This window comes from Giraffa tippelskirchi, chromosome 1, assembly GCF_054371585.1.
Source record: "Giraffa tippelskirchi isolate mGirTip1 chromosome 1, T2T-mGirTip1v1.2.pri, whole genome shotgun sequence".
Classification (NCBI taxonomy): Eukaryota; Metazoa; Chordata; class Mammalia; order Artiodactyla; family Giraffidae; genus Giraffa; species Giraffa tippelskirchi.
In genome coordinates this window covers 97,997,397-98,025,168 of record NC_137275.1, presented here as the reverse complement: position 1 = coordinate 98,025,168, position 27,772 = coordinate 97,997,397, and the positions used below count along the sequence as shown (strand labels likewise).

The 27,772-nt window shown below is 39.2% G+C and overlaps 1 protein-coding gene across 6 annotated transcripts in view; it reads left to right on the top strand.

Moving 5' to 3' along the window:
- The first annotated feature begins 13,317 nt into the window (after positions 1-13,317).
- ARSJ (arylsulfatase family member J) overlaps positions 13,318-27,772 on the top strand; it is an 86,620-nt gene continuing 72,165 nt past the window's right edge. Inside the window, exons 1-2 of one of the 6 annotated variants that reach the window (XM_081485293.1) lie at positions 14,201-14,324; positions 14,922-15,072. Coding sequence is in view for 1 of the 6 variants with exons in the window: in XM_081485246.1 (XP_081341372.1) it covers positions 14,672-15,072 (401 nt within the window). In the remaining 5 variants the exon portion in view is untranslated. Of the gene's footprint in view, positions 15,073-27,772 lie in introns of all 6 variants that reach the window. The other 5 variants (XM_081485273.1, XM_081485246.1, XM_081485283.1 and 2 more) reach the window with 5 other exon arrangements.

The following is a 27,772-nucleotide window of genomic DNA, read 5'->3' as shown; positions in this document are numbered from 1 at the left end:
AATTTAGCTGGTTCTAACAGCTGAAGGCCTAGAAATCCTATCTGTTTATTAAGGAGAAAGAAAAGGAATATAAAAATGAAACAAAAAGTGAGGGCTTAAGGAGAGAGAAAGGAATATAAAAATTAAACAGAGAATATCATAGTAGGGCTAGAATTCTACTCTTCATTTTTATTTTATGTCACTGAAGTGCAGAAAAGTTAAGTGAATTGCCCTTAATCACAGAGAGACAGAAGGAAGAATTTGACCATGAAACCACATCTGATTCAGAACTCTGAGGCTTCCGTTCTCTCTGCATCCCTTGTATTATAAATAGTGGTCACATGACTCTTTCATCACAAGGGAAGTTGTAGCTCAGTTGGTAAAGAATCTGCCTGCAGTGCAGGAAACCTGGGTTCGATCCCTGGGTTGGGAAGATCCCCTGGAGAAGAAAATGGCAACGCACTCCAGTATCCTTGCCTGGAAGAATCTTTGGCTGCAGTCCATGGGGTCACAAAGAGGTGGGCATGACTGAGTGACTAACATTTACTTACTTACTGACTCTTTCATCAATAAATCTTTTTTATTCTACTGAATTATTTTCTGAATGCAGAGTTCCAAAGAATAGCAAGGAGAGATAAGAAAGCCTTCCTCAACAATCAGTGCAAAGAAATAGAGGAAAACAACAGATTGGGAAAGTCTAGAGATCTCTTCAAGAAAATTAGAGATACCAAAGGAATATTTCATGCAAAGATAGGCTCGATAAAGGACAGAAATGGTATGGACCTAACATAAGCAGAAGATATTAAGAAGAGGTGGCAAGAATACACAGAAGAACTGTACAAAAAAGATCTTCACGACCCAGATAATCACGATAGTGTGATCACTCACCTAGAGCCAGACATCCTAGAATGTGAAGTCAAGTGGGCTTTAGAAAACATCACTACGAACAAAGCTAGTGGAGGTGATGGAATTCCAGTTGAGCTATTTCACATTCTCAAAGGTGATGCTGTGAAAGCGCTGCACTCGATATGCCAGCAAATTTGGAAAACTTAGCAGTGGCCACAGGACTGGAAAAGGTCAGTTTTCGTTCCAATCCCAAAGAAAGGCAATGCCAAAGAATGCTCAAACTACCGCACAATTGCACTCATCTCACATGCTAGTAAAGTAATGCTCAAAATTCTGCAAGCCAGGCTTCAGCAATATGTGAACCGTGAACTTCCAGATGTTCAAGCTGGTTTTAGAAAAGGCAGAGGAACCAGAGATCAAATTGCCAATATCCGCTGGATCAACGAAAAAGCAAGAGAGTTCCAGAAAAACATCTACTTCTGCTTTATTGACTATGCCAAAGCCTTTGACTGTGTGGATCACAATAAACTGTGGAAAATTCTTCAAGAGATGGGAATACCAGACCATCTGACCTGTCTCTTGAGAAACCTGTATGCAGGTCAGGAAGCAACGGTTAGAACTGGACATGGAACAACAGACTGGTTCCAAATAGGAAAAGGAGTACGTCAAGGCTGTATATTGTCATCCTGCTTATTTAACTTATATGCAGAGTACATCATGAGAAACGCTGGGCTGGAAGAAACACAAGCTAGAATCAAGATTGCCAGGAGAAATATCAATAACCTCAGATATGCAGATGACACCACCCTTATGGTAGAAAGTGAAGAAGAACTAAAGAGCCTCTTGATGAAGGTGAAGGAGGAGAGTGAAAAAGTTGGCTTAAAGCTCAACGTTCAGAAAACTAAGATCATGGCATCTGGTCCCATCACTCCATGGGAAATCAATGGGGAAACAGTGGAAACAGTGTCAGACTTTATTTTTTCGGGCTCCAGAATCACTGCTGATGGTGATTGCAGTCATGAAATTAAAAGATGCTTACTCCTTGGAAGGAAGGTTATGGCCAACCTAGATAGCATATTTAAAAGCAGAGACATTACTTTGCCAACAAAAGTCCATCTAGTCAAGGCTATGGTTTTTCCAGTGGTCATGTATGGATGTAAGAGTTGGATGGTGAAGAAAGCTGAGCGCCGAAGAATTGATGCTTTTGAACTGTGGTGTTGGAGAAGACTCTTGAGAGTCCCTTGGACTGCAAGGAGATCCAATCAATCCATCCTAAAGGAGATCAATCCTGGGTGTTCATTGGAAGGACTGATGTTGAAGCTGAAACTCCAATACTTTGGCCACCTCATGCGAAGGGTTGACTCATTGGAAAAGACTCTAATGCTAGGTAGGATTGGGGGCGGGAGGAGAAGGGGACGACAGAGGATGAGATGGTTGGATGGCATCACCGACTTGATGGACATGGGTTTGGGTGGACTCCTGGAGTTGGTGATGGACAGAGAGGCCTGGCGTGCTGCGATTCATGGGGTCGCAAAGAGTCGGACACGACTGAGCGACTGAACTGAACTGAACTGAATTATTTTCTTAAGATAAATGTCAAAGACTGCTATTACTGATCTAATGGGTTGTGGTATTTGTATGGCTTGTGATACAGTATTGCAGTATCTATTGTCATACTGTTTTTTAGGGATATATCAAACCAATGCTCTCAGCAGAGTACCTATTCCACACCAATCTTAACTAATATTACATATCATATGCAATTCCTTTTACTAATTTAATAGTATAAAAATGTATGATAGTTTGCTTTACTTTATATTCCCTTCATTACAAAAAAGATAATTAATTTTACACTCTTTTGATCCATTTCTACTTGTATTAATTGCCCAATTTCTTACATACTTATTATTGGTGGTCAAGATATTTTTCTTATAAATTCAAACTAACTCTTTATATGAAAGGCATATCATCTCTTTTCTTACTATCATGCTCAGTCACTTCAGTCATGTCTGACTCTTTGCAAGCCCATGGACTGTAGCCCACCAGGCTCCTCTGTCCATGGGATTATCCTGGCAAGAATACTGCAGTGGGATGCCATTTCCTTCTCCAGGGTATCTTCTCAACCCAGGGATCAAACCTGTGTCTTCTGAGGCTCCTGCATTGGCAGGCAGATTCTTTACCACATGAGCCACCTGGGAAGCCCCATTTCTCACTATTATACTGGAAATATTTTACCAGTTTATCTTTATTTCAAGGTTTAGCTTTAGTAACTAATTTTCATATGGTTAAAATTTATACATGTTACATTGAACAAGCACAACAAAGTTCTTATGAGTTTGTTTTTATTTCTCAGTGCTTTTTTTAGATTCTATGAGCCTGATGTCTCTTGCACACAGATTTCGTCACTCCCAAGTAACAAATAATCTTGTGGTCACTGTGTATCACAAAAGTAAGTGAAGTCGCTCAGTCGTGTCCGACTCTTTGTGACCCCATGGACTGTAGCCTACCAGACTCCTCTGTCCATGGGATTTTCCAGGCAAAGGTACTGGAGTAGATTGCCATTTCCTTCTGCAGGGGGTCTTCCCAACCCAGGGATCAAACCTGGGTCTCCCGCACTGCAGACAGACGCTTTACCGTTTGAGCCACCTGGGAAGCCAATATATCACAAAAGCTGATCTTAATTCAGAATTAGGATGCTCAATCACATATAATTAGGAAAACTCTGAACTTCATCATAAAGCAAATCTTTTGTCCCTTCCCCATATCAGTATTACTTGAGTCTGGAAACCTAGAGTGTTTTTCTAGTTCTCTGTTCCCTGCCTAGTATTTCCACTTCTCCCTGCCTAGCTTGTTAACTTCGAATTCTACTCCTCTAGGATCAGTGTGCAGGGAGGGAGAACAGAGAAGGGAGTAAGTTCTAGAATGAACCCTATGCTGCATCTAGGCCTAAGAGGTGTTCAGGGTGACTTTTCCTCATGTGGACCCCCTAGAGTGTCTTATCTGCATTTCTCTTGACATGGGAACAGGCATCTCTAGGTCTATTCTAAAGAGGCACCCTCTCAGAATGGGCAGCTACCGTTTGATTCTCTTTATGGAGGTCTGCCTGAGCCTGCAGGAGACCTTTCTGAACATGACTGAGATCATTTCAGGCCTGCTTCTTTTCACAGGTAGCCCTCATATGGTTCCCAGGGAACTCTCAAGCAGCCTTTGCCCCAACAATCTCTGGGAGAAGTGGCCAGAGTTTTCTCTTCCTATGCTCTTCATTGACAGCCAGTCCTGATGATTTCTGAAGCAACATCTAAATAGCAGACCGCAGAACCTCAGAGTCAGTGTGTCCCCCCTTGGACCCACGCAGGCAGGCTTAGGTGCTTCCAGGGCACGCCACCTACTTTATAAAAATATGTCTTCACAAATCCTCTTCGATCTTCATACACTCTGACCCTTTATTGCCTTGGCAGGGGTAAGAATTTTCAGAGTTGCCAAACTGGTTTTTAACAATCTCCTTTGAGAACTGGTATCTTGTTCTGGCATACCTCTTCGGAAAATCACAGCTTGAATCTTGGCACCTCTATTAAAACTTCTGATTTAATACTCTGTTAAAAGTATTTCATAATCAATCATTTACCACTGAAATTTCTGTATCAATTAAATATGGAAAATAGAATAGTTTCCCCATATATCTGATGTATAGTCAATTAAATTTTCTGTTGGAATATCTTTCATTTAAATTTTTAAGCTCTCCAACTTCAACTGGATGTGTTTTTCCCTTGGTATGTGCTAATTATTCTTTTTTTTTTTTACTATGGTTACATAATTATCCAAGTATGTTCATCTCTCTCTGCTTAATCCTTTCTTCCATTTTGAAAAGTTTATTTTCATATATGTATCCATTTTTGGCATCTCCTTGCTTTCATTAATTAGCATTTAATTGTTTTTGAATAATAATATATTCTATTATCTGGTTAAGGTTGGGTCTTTCCATTACTCTTCTTTTTGAGATTACCTCATGTTGAGGTTTTGATTGAATGACAGACATTAAATTTAGAAATAATTTATAAGGGCGTTGCACACTGGGATTTGCTTTCGCCCATGGCAGTATTAAGCCTAGCCTACACCAGCCTCCAGTAAACCTGCCCTATCTGCACGCAAGGTGGACAAGATCTGTGTTCCAATGATATGACTATCTTGCTGCCTTGTTTGTACCCTCTGTAGGGACAACGGATATCATGATTAAGGTGGAGGCCTTAACTAATTTCACTAAACAGGCCCTCTTAGACAGTACAAAAGCCATTCAAGCCTTGAACGAAGAACAAATTCAGATGAGGAAGGCAGTAATTCAAAATAGGATGGCATTAGACACACTCACAGCAGCCCAGGGAGGGACTTGCGCCATAATTAAAGTCGAATGTTGTGTATACATCCCTGACCTATCTAAAAATGTATCTGCTGCCTTGGAAGATATGCAAAATCAAGTGAAAGCCATGTCTGATGAAAATATTCCCTTTTGGACTTCGGTCCTGTCCTGGGTAAAGGGAGATTGGTGGAAAACTATTGTTACTGTTGTCATAATAGTTCTAATCATACTGCTTTGTGGGCCCTGCTTCTTACAATGTCTTGTGAATTTTGTAACCCAGAGGTTGATAGAGTTCTCTCATGTGGGTGGCCAGAAGGCTAAAGTACAATATATCTCAATGAATGATGCTCGTTACGAAAACTAGGAGCATCAAGAGGGGGGAATGAAGAAGGAATTCATAGGGCCTGGACTCCATCTTAGGCCTGTTCGTGCTGATCATGCTCAGCCACCTCTCTAATGGACTCTGAACTCTGTGCTTAGTGCCTGTGGAAACGACAAGAGAAGGGTAAGACCCCCTCCAGACAGGGGAATCTTGAAGATTGTATCCAGGTTACTCATCACCTAAGAGAAAACATACACTGATCCCCCCTACCTCCGGACAGGTCATAAATTTTTTCTGTAACCTCTGGCTTACTGATTATTAACTGTTTGGAATGTAACCTCGGGCTTATTGATTATTGACTGTTTGAACACATAACGTATGAATGATGGGGTTATTGTGATTGTGTTTACCTTTCCTTTGTTTATGTAAGTCACAAGGAAATTGGGGTGGTGGGTTCAGACACGTACACATGGGGTATATATTCAATTTTTTTCATCTTCTAATATAAATATATACTTTTCTTTATAAGGATGCCACACGTCTCATCTAGTTTATTCTGAAATATATATTATTTGATGATTATCAGTGTTTATCTTTATAGATTTTGGACTAAAACTTTGTTTTATTTTTCAACTTACTTTGTTATCAATACTTTAAAACTTTAGAGCTCTGTCATTGTCAATGTTGGTAAACACATGAGAAAAAAGCTTTCGTGAGCTATTCACAGAGAATTTATCCCAATGAACTAACACAGTGTTATTTCACAGTCCTTGGCTCTTGGCTATCTGATATCCTAATCTCTTTGATGTCCCTCTGTTGCTTCCCACTTTGTTATAAAATTATAACACTTATTTGCATAAGCAGAGGTATGGTTGTGAACAACACTGAGACAGTTCATGAAAAACCACTTCATATGGTGCTGGCACCATTCCATTATTAGGTAATGTCCAATAAATGTTGCCTTCTTTGCAATTGTATTTCCTTTGCTACTTCTTAGTCTCCTTGTGAACCCCATTTAATGTTCCCTATCCTTAAATAGTTCTGTATAGTTCTGTCCTTCTGGAGGAGGCCATGGCAACCCACCCCAGTATTCTTGCCTGGAGAATCCCCATGGACAGAGGAGCCTGGAGGGCTACATTCCATGGGGTCGCAAGAGGTCGAACACAACTGAGCAACTAAGCATAGTTCTGTCTTAGACCCTTTCTCACTCCCATTTTCTACCTTTCCCTAGGAAATTTTACCCACTCTAGATGTGGATGAAATTTTCTGGTCTGCGCTGTTCCCTGAGGTCCAGACCTGAGTGTGTGGTGTGTGTGTGAGCGGGCTAAGTAGTTTCAGTCTGACTCTTTGTGACCTTAGGGACTGTAGCCTGCAGGTTCCTCTGCCCATGGGATTCTCCAGGCAAGAATGCTGGAATGGGTTGCCATGCCCTCCTCCAGGGGATCTTCCTGACCCAGGGATGGGACCCGTGTGTCTTATGTCTCCTGCATTGGCAGGTGGGTTCTTCACCATTAGTGCCACCTGGGAAGCACCCAGACACAAATATTCACCTACCTACTGCACTCCTCCATTGAGATCCTCACAGACCTCAAATTCAACAATACTAAAGTGACTTTTTTTCCATCTACTCCCCAAACCTGCTAGTTCTTTGATGACTCTTATCATTATAAATGGCACTACCGTTCACTCAACTTCTCCAAAGCCAGAAACTAGGTATAATCCTTCATTCTGCCCTCATTCTTTTTCTCAAGTCAACAACTTCTATTGATTTTACTACTGAATATCATATAAATTCATACAATTTTTAGTCTTTATTTCAATCAATTCTTACATTCTTAAATTCATATGATTACTATAGTTTCATAAAGCTAATAATCAGGAATATGCTACTTCTTAGATATCCAATCAAGCAGTTACTCTTACTGATTAGTCTTGACTCTGTATTTCATATCTGTTCAGCCCCATTGAGACCAGACACCAGACCACTTCAATCACAGGAGGTCAGCACCGTTTACTTTTGGCCTGGGAATCCACCAATGCCTGCACAGATGGTTGCTCCCAATAATCACCCACTTAGACACTAATGCTTCTCTCTTCTTTTCTAGATCCTGGTGGTTTAGCCACATCCCAACTGTACTTCTTCCTGCCATATTACAAAAACTAGAATCTCAATCATAGGATGTTCTGACTCTAAGCTTATCCACCTATTTTTCAGCTGTGTCTCCCACATTATATTAATATTTGGTAAACTTCACCAACCTTATCCGTTAAGCAGTCCCATTAAACTTTTTTAATGCTTTAGATTCAAATCATTAGTGCTCAAAACTCAACACACATGAGAATCACCTGGAATGTTTCTTCTAATATAAATATTTTCAGACTTTGGATATTTTGATTACGTTTTGGGTGGAACTGGGAATTTTCCTTTTAAAAAATCACTAGAGAATTCTAATGAGCAGCCAGGATTAGGAATTGATTTTTCTAAAAAGAAAATTATATGCAAATAATATAGAAGTTTATTTACAATTTAAGCAGTAAAAACAGATTTTAAAATTGTAAAAAATAACCATCTTTTCCCATAATAAGCAGCCTGTTTAGAAGTCTCCTTTCACATGGGGCTTCCCTGGTGGCTCAGCTGATAAAGAATTCTCCTGCAATGCAGGAGAACTGGGTTCAGTCACTGGGTTGGGAAGATTCCCTGGAGAAGGGAACAGCTACCCACTCCAGTATTCTGGCCTGGAGAATTCCATGGACTGTATAGTCCATGGGGTCGCAAAGAGTCGGACATGACTGAGAGACTTTCACTTCACTTCCTGCTTTCATGTAAAGATGTTTACAGAATGGAAGAAAGATCTTTTCTTTAAGAGTTCAGCTTTTCCAAGTTTCTAATGTCAAAAACCTTGATACTTTGGGGTTGCCCCAATTTTGTTGTTGTTGTTTAGTCGCTAAGTCATGTCAGACTCTTTTGCGACCTCATGGACTATAGCCTCCCAGGCCTCTGTCCATGGAATGTCCCAGGCAAGAATACTGGAGTGGGTTGCCATTTCCTTCTCCAGAGGATCTTCCTGACCCAAGGATCGAATCCACATTTCCTGCATTGGTAGATGCATTCTTTACCAATGAGCTACCAGGGAAGCCTAGCTACAATTTTACTAAGTTGAAAATTTAGTGTCTCATCTTTATAAATTATTACAGCTTATTTCAACGGAGACTTTCTCAAAGAAAGTAAATGATCTTAATTACTAAACCAGGCATTTAATCATCCTACTTGGTCTTATTCAGAGAGCTTTTGACATGACTCAAAGTAGGGGTTTCCCATGTGGTTCAGTGGTAAAAGAATCCACCTCCCAATGCAGGAGATGCAGGCTCGATCCCTGGGTCAGGAAGATCCCCTGGAGGAGGAAATGGCAACCCACTCCAGTATTCTTGCTTGGGAAATCCCATGGACAGAGGAGCATGGCAGGCTACAGTCCTTAGGATTGCAAAAGAGTCAGACATGACTTAGCAACTGAGCACACACAATTCAAAGTAGCCTTAGATCCATGGCCTAATAAAGAGTTAATAATGATCAACAAGAAGTTTATTATATGGAATCCATGTGAAGATGACTATATTAGGACAACCATGTTTCAGACAATTTGTGTTCAAGTTTAAACTTAGTGACATTCTTCATTTTTAAGAACTTAATATACTTATAAACCCAAACAAGCAGCAATTAGGATTTTAAATCTTGTAATAGTCTATAAATCCCTGGATTGACTATTTTCACATCTTTTAAAGATGCATTTAAATATTAGCTGTATCTGTTAAGCATCTGAGTACATGTTTAGCTGAAAAAAATAACCTACAGAAGAAAAGACAATAGCGTTAACAGGCATGCTGTCTCACTAGGCAAAGACAAAACAAAACAAAACAAAATCTTGTTTAGGGGTATGTGGTTTGCAAGTTAGGGCAACTCTGTCCATCCATACTGAGGAGGCTACAGAACATGTCATATTTATGATGAGAAGCAATATAAATATTTCAAAGATATCCTGGTGCAACTATCCATTTTTCTGCTCATCTGTGGCTTTCTTATTTTCTCTATTTACAGATAGGCTCCTCATATCCACTCCTTCATTCCACCCTTCACCCATGACCATCCAATATCCTTGGTATGTCCACTGAGGAGCCCCAGGCCACACTGTGGTACCTTATTCTGAGCTCCCATCTCTGGTAGTGAGGATCCTGCCAGTTTACCCTGCTTATCTTTTCCATTAACATTATCCAATTAAATGAAGTCATATCTGTGTCTCTTATTCCTCTGTCCCCTGTGTTCCTCTTAGTTGATTTACTTATTCCTTCTAAACTTTGAATGAATGCTATCTTCTATCAGATGACATAGCCATTTGTTGTTGTTCAGTTGCCCAGTCATGTCCAGCTCTTTGTGACCCCATAGACTGCAGCATACCAGGCCTCTCTGTCCCTCACCATCTCCCGACTTTTGTTCAAGTTCATGTCCATTGCATCAGTGATGCCATCCAGCCATCTCATCTTCCTCCTCAGAAGGAGAAAATGGTGTCAGAGGACATAGCCATAGCATAGTTCTTTATCCTAAGGAATATATTACTGTAGAAATTTTACCCATTGTGACAGTTGTGTGACTCTAGTCTTTACTCCCTAAAATTTCTCCCTAAATACATGCTGGGATTTATTTGCCTATATTTTTCATCATGTCTTGCTCTAAAACAAAAATCTTCGAGAGACCCGGAACTCTCAGGGTGAAACTACAATTCTTCAAACTTTTATTGACTGAGGCAATTCATTTGTCGTCTATCTCTGTAAATCCCAGAAATAACCTCAATAAGATTTAATAGAATATATTATAATGCCATGTCCTATTTAAAGGACCTCATCACTCCTGATGCCCCTGGAATCAAGTTCCAGCCCTTCATACCTTTTCAAATCTCTTCAACATCTGGTGTCACTTGAACTTTCTAACATTATTTCCCAAACTCCTCCAGTCCAAATGTGTCTCAGTCATTGGTATCCTCTTTTCTTTCACATGAAATGTCCTTCCTTTAACTTCTTCTTTTCCTTTCCAAATTTCCATCATACTTTAAGACATAGCTTTAGTCCCACCTCCTGATTAAGTTTTGCATGAATAATCAGTTCACACTAATTTCATCTCTAAGCAATCCTGCTTTTCTCATCTTTTAAACTGAATCAAATAATACCTTTAGTTTTATATAATCATTCTAAAACTAGAGGAGTATATTTGCAATGTGACTACATCCCAGCCAAAATAAACCTAAGATGTGATTCCATGGGGAAGCTGATACCTGAACACCAAAATGCCAGCTCAGAAAAGAACTAGAAGTTATTGGGGGTCTTTAACTCTGGATTTCATGAGGATATTATAACTATTGCTTAGAGTGCATGAAACCCAATCCTATAATTAGAAATGTGAAGTTTATGTACTTAAAATATCAGTAGAGATACAATAAAGGCTAGACCATTCAATTGCCTCTGATTTTGTTCTCGTCTTCCTTATGGATGTGGGTATAACCCTTACCTATTCCCTACTGTGGGTAGGGCACCCAGCTGATGGATTTTACCCTTCAACTCACATCTCATTTGGTCTGCCATGGCATGACCATTCTTGTTTCTTGGCTCTTACTACTAATTGTAAATAGTTCTTAATCTCCTTTTGTGCTCTGTTTATTCCAGAAGTGGCTTTTTTAGGGCTGAGTTCTGCCTTTCCATCCTACGTGTGGATTGTCTGCATGCCTTGTGTGGGAATTAGAATTCTCCAACTCTAGCAGCTGTGTTCTGTGCTGTGTGGCTGGAAAACATCTTAAAGCCACTTGTGGGAAGAATATCTTTTGAAAAACATGGGTCTTGAAGTCAGACAGATCTCTAAGTCTAAATTTCCTGCATAAAGGGGATAACAAGCAAAATAATATCTCCTTCAATTTGAAGGTCATTTCTTGTACCACCCTACTCACTAACCACACTCAGTCTAAGGCAGCTTTCTTTCTTTTAAAATTTCTTTGAATTGTTTCTTCACTTTTGAATACTTACCTGAATAGTTATACAGAATACCATAGAATAATAGGTATTAGAGTTTGGTGATGATTAGTTTATCAGTGTATTTCTTTCTTCCCCACCACAATTTAAGTTCCACTAGAACAGAGGCCTGGCGGGCTGCAGTCCAGTCCACAGGGCCACAAAGAGTCAGATAGGAGTGACTAACACTTTCAGGTGGAGCTTCCCTGCTGACTCAGACGGTAAAAAATCTGCCTGCAATGCAGATTTGATCCCTGGGTTTGATCCCTGGGCTGGGAATATCCCTAGAGAAGGGAATGGTTACCCACTCCAGTATTCTTGCCTGGAGAATTCCACGGACAGAGGAACCTGGCGTGCTATAGTCCGTGGGGCACCAAAGTCAGACACGACTGACTAACACTTTTCAGAACAAAGGCTATGCCAGACCTAGTCCACCATTATGTTTCCAGCCTGTAGCACTGGCCCAACTCCTCAAATATTTGTTGAATGGGTAAATTCCTTATAAGGTTGGTGGAGAAGGAGAGGAGGTTAAAGAGTGTAAAACACTACATAAATATTTAGAGCATATGTGTGTGTGTGTGTTTATCAGTACATAGAGGACTACGGTTACTACATGGTATTTGGTAAATGTTAACATTTATTTTTTTACTCTTGCTTGAAATCTGAACTGAAAATAGCCCTCCCTCTTGCAGTAGCAACACAGACACTTCTTGTGTTATATCAGTGACTCTCCCCAACTAAAAGTAGTGGATTGATCTGAATGTTCATTTGCATCTTTTCTACTGAAGCACCTGATTAGGCCCACAGAGCTGGGAGCATTACCTCACAGTGCCTTCAGTCTCCCAGTACTCAGTTCTCTCATTACATATTTGGTGATTTAACTCACAGACTTGCTAAGATCACATTCCCAAGCAGTCTTCTAAAACTGCCCACCTCTCCACAGACTAACCAGAATGGCCTCAGAGAAGAGAACACCCTAGTGGAAGGCTACATATGTTAGCAAAATTAACTGCATGGAGCACATGGAAAGTTTCAAAGGTGTTAAGTTTCCATTTTACACATTTTGCCTAGAAAGTTAACAGGAACATTAGCAACATGACGGACTATAACACTGTAAATCAATTATACTTCAATAGAATAAATAAGTAAATAAATACATAAAAAAATAAATAGCTAAGTAAAACTTAGATTTGTATCTAGGCAACAAAGAGAATCTGACATTTTATGTGCCAGCACATAGTAGGTGCCCAAGAAATAACTGCTGAATAACTTTGGGGAGGGGGAAAGCATGTCACAGTGGCTCCTGGCATTGATTGCCTCCCCACCAGATACTATAACCCCCCTTCCTGTCTTGGAGCAGGGCTTTGAAACACGACTCTAGTAAAAGCAGGCGTATCTTCACAATCTAGACAAGCTTTTGTTTTACTCCACAGTTATAAAAAAAGCGGGGGGGGGGGCAGAGTTCCCCTTATTTCTAGATGGGAAATGGTGGTTTCTTTACTGCAGGAGTGCAGACCGGCCTCGTGGTTCCTGGGGGTGAAACGTGCAACTCTTCTTCCTCTCCATGTTCTTGGCTGGAGACAGCCGTGAGTAAGTTTGGGGAGATGGAAGGAGAAGGCGATTTCAGTATCTTCACGTAGAGAGACGCTAATCAGGAAGTCAGACTGTAAAGGTCAGCAATAGCCAAAGGAAATTCAACGTGTAGTCGCGACTGTTTGGAAAAAAAAAAAAAGAGGCGGGGATAAAAGAAGTAGGAAAAATTGGGGGAGGGGGAGGCCAGTAAAGGAAAACCAGAAAAGAGAGTGTGTCTGCGCACTTTGTTGTTTCTCCTGCTCTTCCTTTCTCACTCCCTCCAGAAGCTAGGAAAAGTTTACAGGCGCAGCATTCGGGATGGGTGAGCGGGATGTTGATTTGCAGACCCTGGAGGAAAAGCCCCCGCTTCCCTCTTCCCCATTCCCGCAGACGTCTTCCCCTCTCGGGAGGATGCAAGGCAGTCCTCCTGGAGACCCAGGGAAGCTGTAGCCCAGGATCCCGCAGGGCTCAAGCAGCGAGCAGCACTGTCTCTCTGGCAAAGCCTCCCCTACCTCTTCCGTCCTCCTCCGTCCTCCTCCCGGAAAGGAAAAAGGCAAGATCGAACCTCTAAACCGACTTTACCCCTCCCCCTCTTCCTGGGGGAGCTGAAGCAGAAAGTACGGTTCTGTGATTCACTGGAGAGAAAAGAGGGTGGAGGCAGTCAAGAACTCCGAGTGCCAAAACTAAGTTGGTTCGCTGACAAAACGCACGCAGCCTGCAGCGCTTCCGCGGGTGCGCCAACCCCGCGGAGACCAAGTGGGCTCGGCGCGGAGTAGGCGCGGGGTCAGGGACCAATCTGCGTCCCCTGCGCTCCAGGGGCGAGGAGAAGTTCCTACAAAGAGGGGGTGGTCGACGGTGGAGGGAGATCGGTTAAGCGGGGTGTTTTTTTTTCTCATTTGGCTGCCTGGTGAGTGTCGGGGAGATTGGCAAACGCCTGGGAGAGGAAAGAGAAACAGAGAGCCCTGAAAGAGTGGAGAAAGTGATCCGGAAGCCAGTTCACTGCCTGCAGCTCTTTATCTGCCTGGGTTAGTGCTTTTTATCGGCGGTTCAGCTTCCCAGTGCTTTCCGGCTGAGGGGACGGCTGGACGGACGGTCGATCCCACATCCATCAGTGCGCGCGCCTCTCAACTCCTCCTCAAGACCCTCCTCAACTCCTCAACCTCGAGGGCGAAAAGTTCTGGCCACGAGTAGTTCCTGCCCAAGGTGATTCTCAGTTCCTTACTTGATTTTTTGTTTTCCTCTTGGGAACTTTTGGGTGGAGGCTTTGACTTTTTGTGTGGAAGCTACTTTGGGGAGCGAGGAGGGGGGAAAAGTGCAATTTGATGGAGAAAAGCGACTCCTTGTTTTCTCACACGTCCCATTCCTTAAGTCACCACTTCTAGAAGATTAAAGTTGTTGGACGTGGGGGCAGCTGAGAGGAGAACAGGACTTCTTTCCAGGTGGAGACCCTCCACCGCCCGTTGAGTCTATTCCTCCTGCGTGCATGTGTGCGCCCGCGGCGGCGCGGGGTGCGTTGCTCTGCTTTGGAGTCTCAGCTGGGACCAGAGTGAATGGCCCCCAGGGGCTGCGCGGGGCCTCTGCCTCGGCCACCTTCTCCACAGACCTGGGTCTGGCCCAGAAAGATGCTAGCCATGGGGGCGCTGGCAGGCTTCTGGGTTCTCAGCCTCCTCACTTATGGTTACCTGTCCTGGGGACAGGGCTTGGAGGAGGAGGAAGAAGGGGCTTTGCGAGCTCAAACTGGAGAGAGACTGGAGACCAGCGTAACTGCCATGTCCCAGCCCCATCTCATTTTCATCCTAGCTGATGATCAGGGATTTAGAGATGTGGGTTACCATGGATCAGAGATAAAGACTCCCACTCTTGACAAGCTTGCTGCCGAAGGAGTTAAACTGGAGAACTACTATGTCCAGCCTATTTGCACACCGTCCAGGAGTCAGTTTATTACTGGAAAGTAAGTGTTACTTTATTCTTTGCAGATATCTTAAGCATTTAATTAAGATGCAGCTCCTAACTTTATGGAGTTGCAGTAAATATGGGAAACTAAATGAATGAATGAGTGAATGAATGGATGGATAAAATGCGTTTAGCTGTAGTGGGTATTAAAATGGATGTCCTGTTGATGATCTTGCAAGTCTCCTCTCTAGATTAGTCTCATTTGCCTTACTCTCATAGCCTGCTGTGAAGTGTGTTCAGAGTTTTAAAATGAGATCAGAACTTATAAACTCCCACCTACCAACCAGAGATCTCCAGAAGTGTTCTTTTCTAAATGGATTTTGGCTTTTGAGCTTGCTCAGATTTTGTTTCCGGTGTGATAATAGAATTCCTAGTCACCATCACTGATAAGAGAAACAGACTGAAAGTTTTCTGTACTCTTGGTTTATTTGTAAATCTAGAATTGAATAATCAAAGTCACAGATAATCACAGAGAGAAGAAGGACAAAGAAACATATGGAAGGCAGTGTAAAATCTGACCAGTGTACATGGGACTCTGTCTGGGTCTTTGATAGGTAATTTTCTCTTACAAGATCATTAGGGAAGGCAATATGTGATCACCAAGCCGGTTCTCAAAATGGGAGAAAATACAGTGGTAAATGCTCAGTATGAGTTAAAATTCATCAGAAGTTTTCCACTGCACCTCACATGTCTGTAAATTTTCTGATTAACTCTAAGAAAAATCAGATTATTTGGATGCTTAAGAAAGTGTTTTTTAATATAATTGTTACTTTGCTAAATAGCTAAATCTCCTACTTAGGGCATTCACTCGTATTCATATTTTTACTCTATCCTGTCAGAATATAGGTTACTATAACTAGTTTGCTTGTCCAAATTCAGCCTGTGGAATGGAGATAAACTAGGAGACCAGAGGTTTAGCCACCACTGGACAGCGGTAGAAGAAAAGCCTTAGAGGTTTCAGTGAATGAGTCTTGTGATTTCAGTTTCAGGGGAGGCTTGCTTCAGTGAAGTTATTCTTGGAATTGGTTCTTATAAGAGTAGCCAGTATCCATTGGAAAAATAAAGACTATTTTGTAGGAGTATCTGTCTTGCAGAGACTTTTGCTTACTACCCGATTTCCACTGCTTAGCAAACTGTCAGAAGTTAGCATCACTGCCAGAAAAAAAAAAAAAAAACCAATCATTTCCTGTCTTGAGAGTGAGAGTAAAGAACACTCACTGTACTTCAGAGTCATTCTAAAGGTTAACTGTGGCATCAGAAAGTCAAGGGCATTTGGTATTTATAAAGTAGCAGACTGTTGGCTAGAAAATAACAAGTTCATCTGATGGCCTGGGGGTCAAGTTCTTTATGTCTAATCCAAATATCCTTATATTTGGTTTTTGAAATAAATTTGTCATAAATGCTTCCCTGAAACTCTTCGACTGAATTTATAGAATTTGGATTTATTCAGATAGCCAAGAATAATTGAAAAACATATACCTAAATGGTATTAATTTATCTTTCACAATAGAGCATTTAAGACTTTTTTTCACCAAAGAACATCTAGTTCCTAAGCATTATCTTGCACTGATAAAATATCTAAGTTTTATCTTTTAATCTTGATGTTTAATTAATGACATGAAGCAGAAGTCAAGGTGGAAATAAATTCTCATTTTTCTTTGTTGTCAAAGGTTGACTATCCTGTCTTTTCAATGCAAACATCTCAGGAAAAGATCAATTCTCCTTATTAAATTTTTGTTTAGTGTAACAAGTTGTGTAATTGTTGTATAGGAAAAAAGTTCAAATAACTACTGTGATTTGACTTAAATTTTTGTTTGAATTAAACAGTTGAAGACATTTGCACTTTCAGTTTTCCTTTTAGACAAATTGCTGGAACCTTCCTTAAATGAACACAGATGTAAGAAAGAAAGTGGTTATAGAAGCCTAGTTCTGGGCCTAATATTCATAATGCAAGCCCAGGAAATATGGGCATTTGTCCTCTACATGAGTACTTTTCTATGATTTCTGGATCCTCTAAAGTTAATAGAAAACCTAAATTAACTGAATTACATTAAGGGAAAGAGCAGGTTATGTGGAATATGATAGAATTCAAAGACTGTCACATTTATGAAGGAAGAGTTTAAGTGATTGAAGCCAGGAGCTACCTTTGATAATATTAACAAAACAATCCTCCCTTTATATTTTGCTGGAGTCAAAATGTAAAAATCTATTCCCTTATACTGCACATACCTATAATAAATTCCAATTTCTTTAACAGTTTATATCATATCAGTCTGGCAATATTGAACATAAGCCAGCCTGTCAATGAGCATTCACTGTGTACAGATCCCTGTATTGGAACTGTGAGGAGCAAAGAAGTAAGCCCTAATCTCTGGACAGTGACTCTCAAGTTTGTGCAAAAAGAATCAGCCCAACTGCTAGTAGCTGAAGTATGGGTCTTCCAGCTTCAGTGGTCTGGGGTTGAGCCCAGAAATTAATAGTAATTTAACAAACATATCCAGTTATTATAATAATGATACTAATGTAAACTGAGTGTTAATGTTGAACACTGGCATCTACTGAGCAGTTACTGTGTTCCGAGATAATGCATTTTTATCTCATTTAATCTTTACAACAATTCTATGAGGTGATTTTTATTGTTATCCCTACTTTGAGTAGATGTGGAAGTCGATTCCAGAAGAGATAGTGATGCAGACATTCTGTATACTGGACTTTGAGAAACAACACTGCAGGTGTTCACAGTTGGACTGGAGATATAAAGGTTGATTGAGAAAGCAGCTGCCTACCTTTGATTTATTTCAAAGTAATTTTCCCACCTTTTAAAAAAATGGTTTTTCAAATAAAGACATATAGCAATGACATCATTTCTTCTGAAAGAGAATATAATGAAGGCCTCAGAAGAGAGTTAAAAATTTTGCAAAGTTTAGATGGGCTTTATGCAAACTTTAGAGTTGAAAAGATTGGCAATCTGAGCTGAATTTACATCTTTGGCAGTACTTTTGTGTTTTGACTATTTTGTTATTCATTTTTTCCCACTTGAAATACCATGATGATCGTTTAACAAATGTAAAGATAAATCAAATAATGTGTAATTTGTAATAGGATATTTGATTTGATAAATTAATTTTTTTAAAAAACAACCCCTGCGACTCGCCAAGGGTAATCACGACCCAGCTTCTAACACCTTAGATTAATTTTGCCTGTTTTTGAACTTCATACAAATAGAATTGTAGAAAAGGTATTTTTTCATGTCTGGCTTTTTTCTCTTAACATTTTGTTGTATAATTTACCCATATTGTTGGCTGGGGATATAATCCACTTATTCTCATCAGTGATTAGTGTTCTTTTATATAAATATACTATATTTATTCTTCCATTCTGTTGAATGACATGTGGGTTGTTTTGGTGTTGGGCCATTATTAATAGTGCTGCCATAAACATGCTTGCATATATTTTTGGTGAATATATTTGTATATGTCTAGAGTATCTATCAAAAAGCAGGATTACTGGGTAATTGGAATATATATATACAGTTTTTGTAGATTCTTCCCAGCACTTACCCAAGTGGCTCAGCCACCGTATACTCTCATTAGCGATGGAAAGTTTGTTTGCTTCACATTATTGCTAACATTGGTTGGTATCTCTTTCATTTTAGCCGTTCTGGTTATTATGCACTAGTATACCATTATGGTTTGGTTTGTATTTCCCTGGTGACTGAAGAAATTGAGTATATTTCATACTTTTATGGACTAGATATTTCCTTGTATCTGATTTTTTGCCTGAGTTTTCTTTAGGTGATTGCTTTTCCTTATTGATTTGTGGTAGTTATTTTTATATTCTACTCCTTTGTCAGATATTTGAATTGCAAATGACTTCTCCCATTCTGTGGCTTGTTTTTTCACTTTCTTAATATTTTTTGATGAACAGAGGGTTTTAAATTTATTGTAGCCTTATTTATAATCTTTTTCTTGATATCCTATTTAAGGTGTCTTTGACTAAATCAAGATCATTACAATGGTCTTTTAAAAATTTTTTATAGTTTTCTTTTTGTTTACATCTATAATTCATCTGAAATTAATTTCTAGTATGGTATAAATCAGGATTCAAACAAACTGTTTTCCATATGTAAATTCACTTAACCCACACTATTTATTAAAAATATACTTCCTCTACTTTACTACAGTGTCATCTTTTTCATAAACCAGAAAAGGTATGTGTTTGGGTCTGTTTCTGGACTCTATTCTACACCATTAATCTCTGTCCATCCTTCTGCCAATCCTACATTCCCTTATCTATTGTAGCTCTATAATAAATATTGATATTTGGAATGTAAGTCCTTTTACTTGTTCTTCTTCCAACTTGCCTAACTATTCTTTACTAGTTCATTCATCTTGATATGAAAGAAGGGAGGGGATGGATGTACAGATTCAAAGAAGTTGAAGGATTTGGTTTTGGAGAATCTGAGGTAGTCTTCTGATTATTCTCCTTTCTAAGTGAAATAATAAATGAGGTCATCAGATGAGAATGAGAATCTTAAGGTTTTTAAAGACAGATAGAAAATATTCTAGGAGAGTGAGAAAGTGAATTAAGTAGAGAAGTGCTGTAAAAATACCGGGCAGCGATGAGAACCCATTTGAGATCTGCGGTCATAAATTTAAGCAGAGACCAGTCCTCGCTTGTTTTTCCTGCACCATGTTTGGGTCTGTGAGTGCAGAAGCATTGTTGAAGAGGTGGATTTCACTAGATTTGGAGCTTCGCCAAGTGCATAGAGTGGGTCTTTAGACTCTAAACTTGGCAAGGGAAAGAGGAAGACTATAAGCAGTTTATATTCTCTAAAAAAGTGCCAGGGTCAATGGATTCTCTGGCTAGGGTTGAAGTGAGGACACTACAGTAAACTTGGAAAACTGGAAAGGTAGATAATGATAGTTGAAGAAATGCATGCCGAAGCAAAATTTTATGAGTAGCACAGTTTTTAGAAATGATAGGAGAATTGTGAGATGAAGGATAAAGCTTTGGAAGTGAAGGCAAGGTGTTAGACAGACATGGAGTTGATGGATCACTTGGGTGGATATGTAAACCATTAAGAACAATGGGAGAAATTGTATTGAAGAGTGCAGTAAGCCAGTTGCTGGAATCTGACAGCAGTGGGAGGGCAGGGCCTGGAATTGGAGGACTCTAACAGGAAAGATTGTTGTTGTTGTTTAGTTCTCTAAGTTGTGTCTGCCTCTTTGTGACCCCATGGACTGTAGCCCCTGGGAATCCTCTGTCCATGAAATTCTCCAGGCAAGAATACTGGAGTGGGTCACCATTTCCTTCTCCAAGGGATCGAACCCACATCTCCTGCATGGGCAGGCAGATTCTTTACCACTGAGCCATCGGGAAAGCCCATAATAGGAAAGATAGTGAGTCTCTGATCTGTTGCCTGACTTTTCAGAAAGTTGAGCCTTTAAAAAGAAATAGGAGCCAAACCATGTAGAAGTGCTAGGGAGGAACTAGGAGGATACCCCATCCCTGCTTCGGAATCCTTGATAGTTGGCCCATGGGTAGAAGAACAGTCCTAAGTTGAGAGGATAATCAGCCAGAGCAACAGGATGGAAGGAATGTCCAGGAGAGAGATGAGGTCATAGAGGATTTTGCTAATGACAGATTTTTAGTAACAGAAGGTTCTTTGGAAAGAAGGAGTTAAGAGGGGAGAAGGATCTAATCAGAGCAGCGACTATACAGTGATATATAGAGAGATTAGAATCTGAGTGAAAGATACATTGGAAAGATTGGAGAAAGACTGCAGTTCTGGTGAAGACTGAAATAAAAGAAGCTGAAAAGCATGGTGGGAATTTTTCCAGATGATCTCTTAGGAAATATAAGTGTCAAATTGTAATTACACCTTCTTTCTGGAGATTGACTGAGCTGGGCCTCCTCCCTTTTGGTAGCCAACTGCTGCAGCCACAGTGTACAGTCAGGCACACAGTCAGGAGATCGGGGGGTTTGGTCCAGGAAGACAGGATCTGTGTTGGCTTTTCGCAGTGGGCTGTAGCAGCAAAGGAATGTGTCTTCCAGTAGTTTAGAAATTATCGTTTTCAGATATGAAATTGTCAGCTAACAATTACCCCAGTATTGAAAACCTTGAAAGAGTAATTGAATTCTTTTGATATCAACCAGAGTTCTTGGCCTTCTCCAGTCAATAGAAATTGACTAAAGGCCAGATAAGAAATTCAGGCAAGGCTTTAATGGGGCTCCTGTGCTGGCTGCAGGATGGAGCAAAATAAGTAACAAGTTCCATTGCTCCTCCTCCAAGGAGAGGGGGAAAGCTTATTCCTTATATGGGTTGAAGGTAGGGGTGTGTCCAGGGGGTCAGACTGGAGGAGTGGCTTAGATGGTTTGCCCACCAGTCTCCGGTATTGAGTGCAGGGCACATGCACCATGGGCTGTGTACCCTGTTTTTTCTCCTGGCTCTTCAGAAATGTCAGTTTGGGTGTTTTGTTTTGTTGTCTTTTTGTATCTTTTTGTGCAGAATTTGCCCCAGGTGCATATGCACACAGTTAGTTTTAGTCCTGTATTGTTTCTTTGTATTTTGTAGCTTGAAGAGAGGTGTGTCCAGGTACAAACATTGCAGCACTGCAGCAAAGAGTCCCAGGACACAGCCTGTCTCACTTTCACCGACTTTCATGGGAGAAATATTCAAGAAAGCAAAGGTTTCTTGATTGTTTCATTTCACAGACATGTGGTACATACACACACTATCCACCCCCACCCCCAGCGCACACACTTAGATTGTAAACATCAAGGATCATGCATGCTTCTGCCATCCATTTCTGTTATCTAAGACCTAGTTTTAAATAGTGTTATACACCCTAAAAGTACACAATAAATACCAGTTACTAAGAGTTCACTTATTGCATTCATAAATATTTAAATAATACATAAACATTTAGAAAAATGTTTGTAGTTGGAGAAGTTTGGAAGAAACACTTTGGCTTTGGAAAATGAATGTAACAGCAAATGGACAGGGTGGCTTTAAAAACCTCACATATCCATTTCAAAAAGAATGGCTCAGTAGATGACACCATTCAACAAATAGCTGTCTCTTCCTGTTTTACCATATGGGTTTTCCTGACAGTAGAATCAGGATCAAGTAAGCTATCGGCACAGCCTTATGATCAAAGACCCTACTTATAAATGAGTCTTTTTAAAAAGATACCCTTTGAAATGAATTCCTATTCAGGTAAATCTGATGAGTTTCCTGAATAGCTGTCCTGTAAGGTGTAAATTTATCCAGGTGCTGAAGTTCAGATCATTTTGTTTCATCCATATGACCTCTCCCAGAGATCAAAGACACGGGAGAAACCAAAAGGCTTCTAACTCCTGCTTCTAATAGGAGCTCAGCATGGAAACTTTTTATTTCAAAGTTCAGTTTCATTTGGACTTTTTACTATAGCAATATTATGGAATTCATTTTTATGTAGTCTTTTTCTGTATTTTACTTTGATATAATTAGAGTGTGTTGCAATGTTCTTTTCTCATTCCAGATATTAAATATTCCCAAGAGTGTAACTTCATTGAGACATTCATTTCCCTGTGTGCTTTATTGCAAAAAAGACTTTTTGTCCCTCCTGCTTTTCCTCCTCTCTCTCCCTAATTCACCCACCACATATGCTTTACTCGAACATGACTCATTATATCACCAGCCTCAGCAAACTAGGGGGGGTCTCTAGTTCCCAATGACTACAACAGAATGGGGAAGGAAAGTGATTTTTACTGCGGGCTTCCTTGTGCCAGTTGCTTTTCAAACATCCTGTTGTTTGACCTTCACATCACCTTGAAGGTAAAATATTTTTATAACTTTGAAAAATATTTATCAAATATTTAACAAATATCCTCATTTTATAGGTATATGAATGTTTTAGAGAAATTATGTAAGTTTTTGGTGTTCACACAGCTTCTAAGCAGCAGAACATATATTGGAATCTCAATTCATGTGGCTTCAACAAAATCCTTGCTGTTTTCACCCCCCCCCAAATTCCTTCTGCCATGAAATTTGTAAATACCTTAGTCCAGTCTTCAAAAACAATTTTAGCCTTATCTTTCTTTATCTTTCAACTCTGTGCTCCAGCGAAAAGAATAATTCACTGTTTCTCGAGCATGTCTCATACTTGACTTTCTCTCTGCTTTTGCACAGACTGTTTCCACTCCTTGGAATTCACACCCTATCTCACTTGGCCCTAAAGCCAGTCGCTCATTAAGACTCAGCTAAAATACCACCTTCCCTATATAGGTTTCCATGATTCCTTAGCCAGAAATATTTATTTCAGTGATGACCTTACATAATTCTTTCTGTTACTGTCTTATTAGGCATGATTTTCCACCTCGTTCACACTCGGGTCCCCTGAGTAGCAAGGCTGATTTATTACCTCCATAAATTTCACATAGACAATCCAGTGCTTTGTACTAACAGGCATGAAGAATGAATGAATGAAAAGATGAATAAACAATTATTTATTTCCCTCTGGCAGAGCATGTGACAGAGCAGAAATAACAGAATATAGTGAGGAAATCTGAATTACAGTTCTGATTTAGGAAAGTCCAGACTATGACCTTGAATGAGTAATTTAATCTTTGGGAGACTCCATGATTTTATCTATAGAATAGGGGTAATGATAATCTCAAAGGTGATAGCACTTAACTGAGATAACATGAGGAAAAAAATTGGAAAACTTTCAAGTATTATATACATTTTAAGTAAAAATTCCTCTACATGTAGAGCTACATCCCCATAGTGTTTAATTACATACTGACTTTAAAAGAACTGACTGCTTGTTCTTTTTAAAAGCTGTGTGTGTACTCATATTTCTTTTCCAATTTCAATCTATAAGTACAAAAATTTATAAGTAAATCCCATATGTTTCAATTTCAATCTATTTTATCCACCAGAGTTTTTCATATGATATTTTTAGTTCTGAAATGTCCAAGAAGGTGATTAGGGCTCTATTTTTTTTTAAGTTTCTGCACTTGGAGGTTGTATGTGGTGTTGTTGGTTGTCATGCTTGGCATGTTGCTATCATCATACTTGGCAGAATCTGTTGGAACCCTGCTAAGCCTCTGAGAAGCAAAAGCCAGATGTATGTTTAAACAGTAACGTTAAGAGTACCACACTAAATGAGAATTAAAAATTGGGTAGTGGAAAGGCCAGTGATTAATTATTTCAAATTCCTTCAATCAACAGTAATTTTAAAACATTTTATTGAATATAATTTCTATAACTTATTTATGTTTGAATGCTAGCTTACCCCAGGGACGACCACTCAGTAGGTGTGCAATAAAGAGTTTTGAATTAAGATCTTGTTCTAGGCTTCGTGGTGATTGAAATTTCATGTGCTTTATGATCACTATTTCATTACCTCTTAAATGATTATACTGCCTGCAGAATTTTATGCTCAGTGCACACTAAGACCTGAGTGAAATCTCTGTCAAAATCACACAGCCAAAATAATGCCACTCCCTGCTTAAAATCTTTTAGAAGCTGCCATTATCTGTAGACTAAAGCCCAATTCCTAACCATGTCATATAAGGACCTTCAAAATCTGGCCTCTGACAAGATTCTGGTACAGTCTCCTAACACTTTCCGTTTATACCCTCTTTGGATTATCACTGCCAGGATACTTGTACTTTCTCACCAAGGCTATTCCCCTTAAAGCCCTGTTCCCTTCTAAGCAGAATTCCCTTTTCCAGAATGTTCTTCATTCTCCTCTGGGAAAATACCATTGCATCCTTCCCAACTATCTACGTCCCCCCTCTCCCCTCCACTACTTCTCTGATCGTTTTACACCTTTATACACAGGTACACGTTTTTTTGGCATATATAAGATGTAGCAGTCAGTATACAAGTGATAGAATTCTTAGAATTCAAAAGCATGTTGCACACAACTTTTTCCAACAAAGAACATTGTTGAGCATTTTAAAGCAATGAATGGGACTCTTCTCTCCACTGACGAGACTGAATCAATATCATGTCTCTATCATATGGTGAGTATCAGTCTACCAACTACCTGGGCTTGGCAGAGAGAAAAGCCAGAAAATAATTACTAAGTCATTGTCCTCTTGCGGAGGAGATACATTGATTGCTTTCTCAATACTTGGTTGTTCTCCGACTTGTTGGGGGAGGTAAGGAAGTAGACCTGGATGAGAAAAAGGCTGGGAAAACTGACAAGATCCTGTGAGCATACTGGATTCTTCCATGCACAGTGTCCAAACAAACTGGATAAGCATAATTTGGCAACATTCAGCGTCTGAGAAGGTCCAATGAGTAGGTGGACATAGAAGCAGACATCTGAGTGACAGCCAGTATTTTATTAAATTCATGATCACAGATCCAAAATAGGCACACAAAATGCCCAGTGATCCTTTAATCACTGGGCATTTTTGTGTTCAGTGTGTCCAGTTCTACTATTTCAAGATTTCAAGTATGTGTCCAGTTCTTCAGAATTGTGTCCTCTAGTATGTGTCAAATTCTTCAAAACTACTACTTCAAGATTTTTCATCTCCTCAAACTGTCAATATCCCCTCATCAGCTCACTAGTTTACTTCAAAATTCCATTGAGAGAAAAGAAGCAATAGTGAATTATCTCTTTCATATTACCAATACAAAATTTCCAAACCTAGTGGCATCAGTAGCCTTGTTTTCTGCTTTCCTTCCTCCAGTAGGCATTGAAGTACTTGCATCTGTCAGACACACACCTCCCAGAGCTCCTTCCCTCCTCAGACACTTGATTCTTAAATTTTACCCTTTTTCTCATTTATTATTAATTTTTTTATCTCTACAAAATCATTTTCACCTGCATGTAAATGAATTTTAGTTCCTTGCATCTACAAACAAAAGCATGAAAAAAAGTTAATTGACCCAATTTCTCTGCTCTCCTACCTAGCAAAAATTCATGAGCTATCTATACTTGGGAACCCCATTCTAAATTTTGAATTTATACTGCTGCTGCTGCTAAGACATTAATCTATATTTGTATCTATCAATCTATATTTATCAATAATTATCAATCTATATTATACTATAGTTATCAATATATTGCAATATTATAATTATCAATGTATATTACAATTCTGATAATATAATCTAACACTATAATATTAATTGTATTAATTTATGCCATAATAATGTATACTATAATATTAATGTATACTATAGATGATCAATAATTTTAAGATTTTCACTAAATCTGTAATTTATTTGAAATTTACAGAAAGACTATACCATAATCTTGGATCTGAAAAACTCAAGAAGTTTTTAATTGCTTTATTAGACTTAAAAATTATCTTTGATATTGAATATCATGAGGTTAAAGACTATGTTATATCCTTTGAACACATCAAGTTCTTACAGAAGATAAACCCATAATAAATGTATAATAAATTTATGTGAACTGAGTAATTCATATTCATCAATTAAAGTTTAATTTAGATTTTTTGAACACTCTTTAAAGTATCAGTTCACATACCTAAAATCAGTTTTTTACTTTGAGTCTTGTTTGGATATCTTTGTAATGCTATAAAATTAATTTAATTATACATTTTTCAAGCAAAATGATTTAGTTGAAGATAAAATCTTAGACGTAGAGATGTGACATTTATTTGGCACTTAAGTATTAAGTATTATTTGGCACATATATATTTTATGTATGTGTATTAATATATAATACATATTTTCTAAACTATGTATTCTCTAAGCCTCATAATTTGTGTATAAATATTAATATCCACATTTTACATAAGAAAAAAATCAAGCTCTCAGAAGTAAAATGCCTTTGCCAGTCTTATAGTAATAATGAGACTAAAATTCCAACCCCAAAACTATGATTTTTCCACTATATTACACAGATGGTTGACAGAATGGATTTGGTATAGCTAGCTGTACAGCTTATCTTTAGAGTAGAAATAAATGAATATCTTGTTCAACAACAAAGAGCTAACTATAGTTATTCTAAGAACCAGAACTCATTTCAAACTGGCTTTCCCATTCAGTTTGGTTTTGGAGTCCATTCTTGTTCTTCATTTGTTTTATATATAAATTAAGGATAATGTTATGAGTTTACCTTTCAGAATTTTTAATACTTAAATTATTAATCAAATTATTAACCACTGGAGAATTTGTTAAAGCACTCATTCCTTTTGTTCCTCTTGGCTGTTCCTCAGAAATTTTTTTCTTAAGGTCTAGGGTGGGGCCTGAGATGCCACATCTCTGTCACCCTGCCTGGTAATGATGAAATTGTGCATCTGAGAACAACATTGGTAACATATTGATAATACATTGATTGATAACAGTACTGCTGCTGCTAAGTCACTTCAGTTGTGTCCGACTCTGTGTGACCCCATAGACGGCAGCCCACCAGGCTCCTCCATCCCTGGGATTCTCCAGGCAAGAACACTGGAGTGGGTTGCCATTTCTTTCTCCAATGCATGAAAAGTGAAGGTGAAGTCGCTCAGTCGTGTCCGACTCTTCACGACCCCATGGACTGCAGCCTACCAGGCTCCTCCATCCATGGGATTTTCCAGGCAAGAGTACTGGAGTGGGTTGCCATTGCCTTCTCCAATAACAGTACAGTTTTGGCATTTAATGTTCCATGACTGTTTATTACCATCTTTATCTCTTTTTTAACCATTTATGTAGCACTTACTTTATGCATCCTGAAATTAAA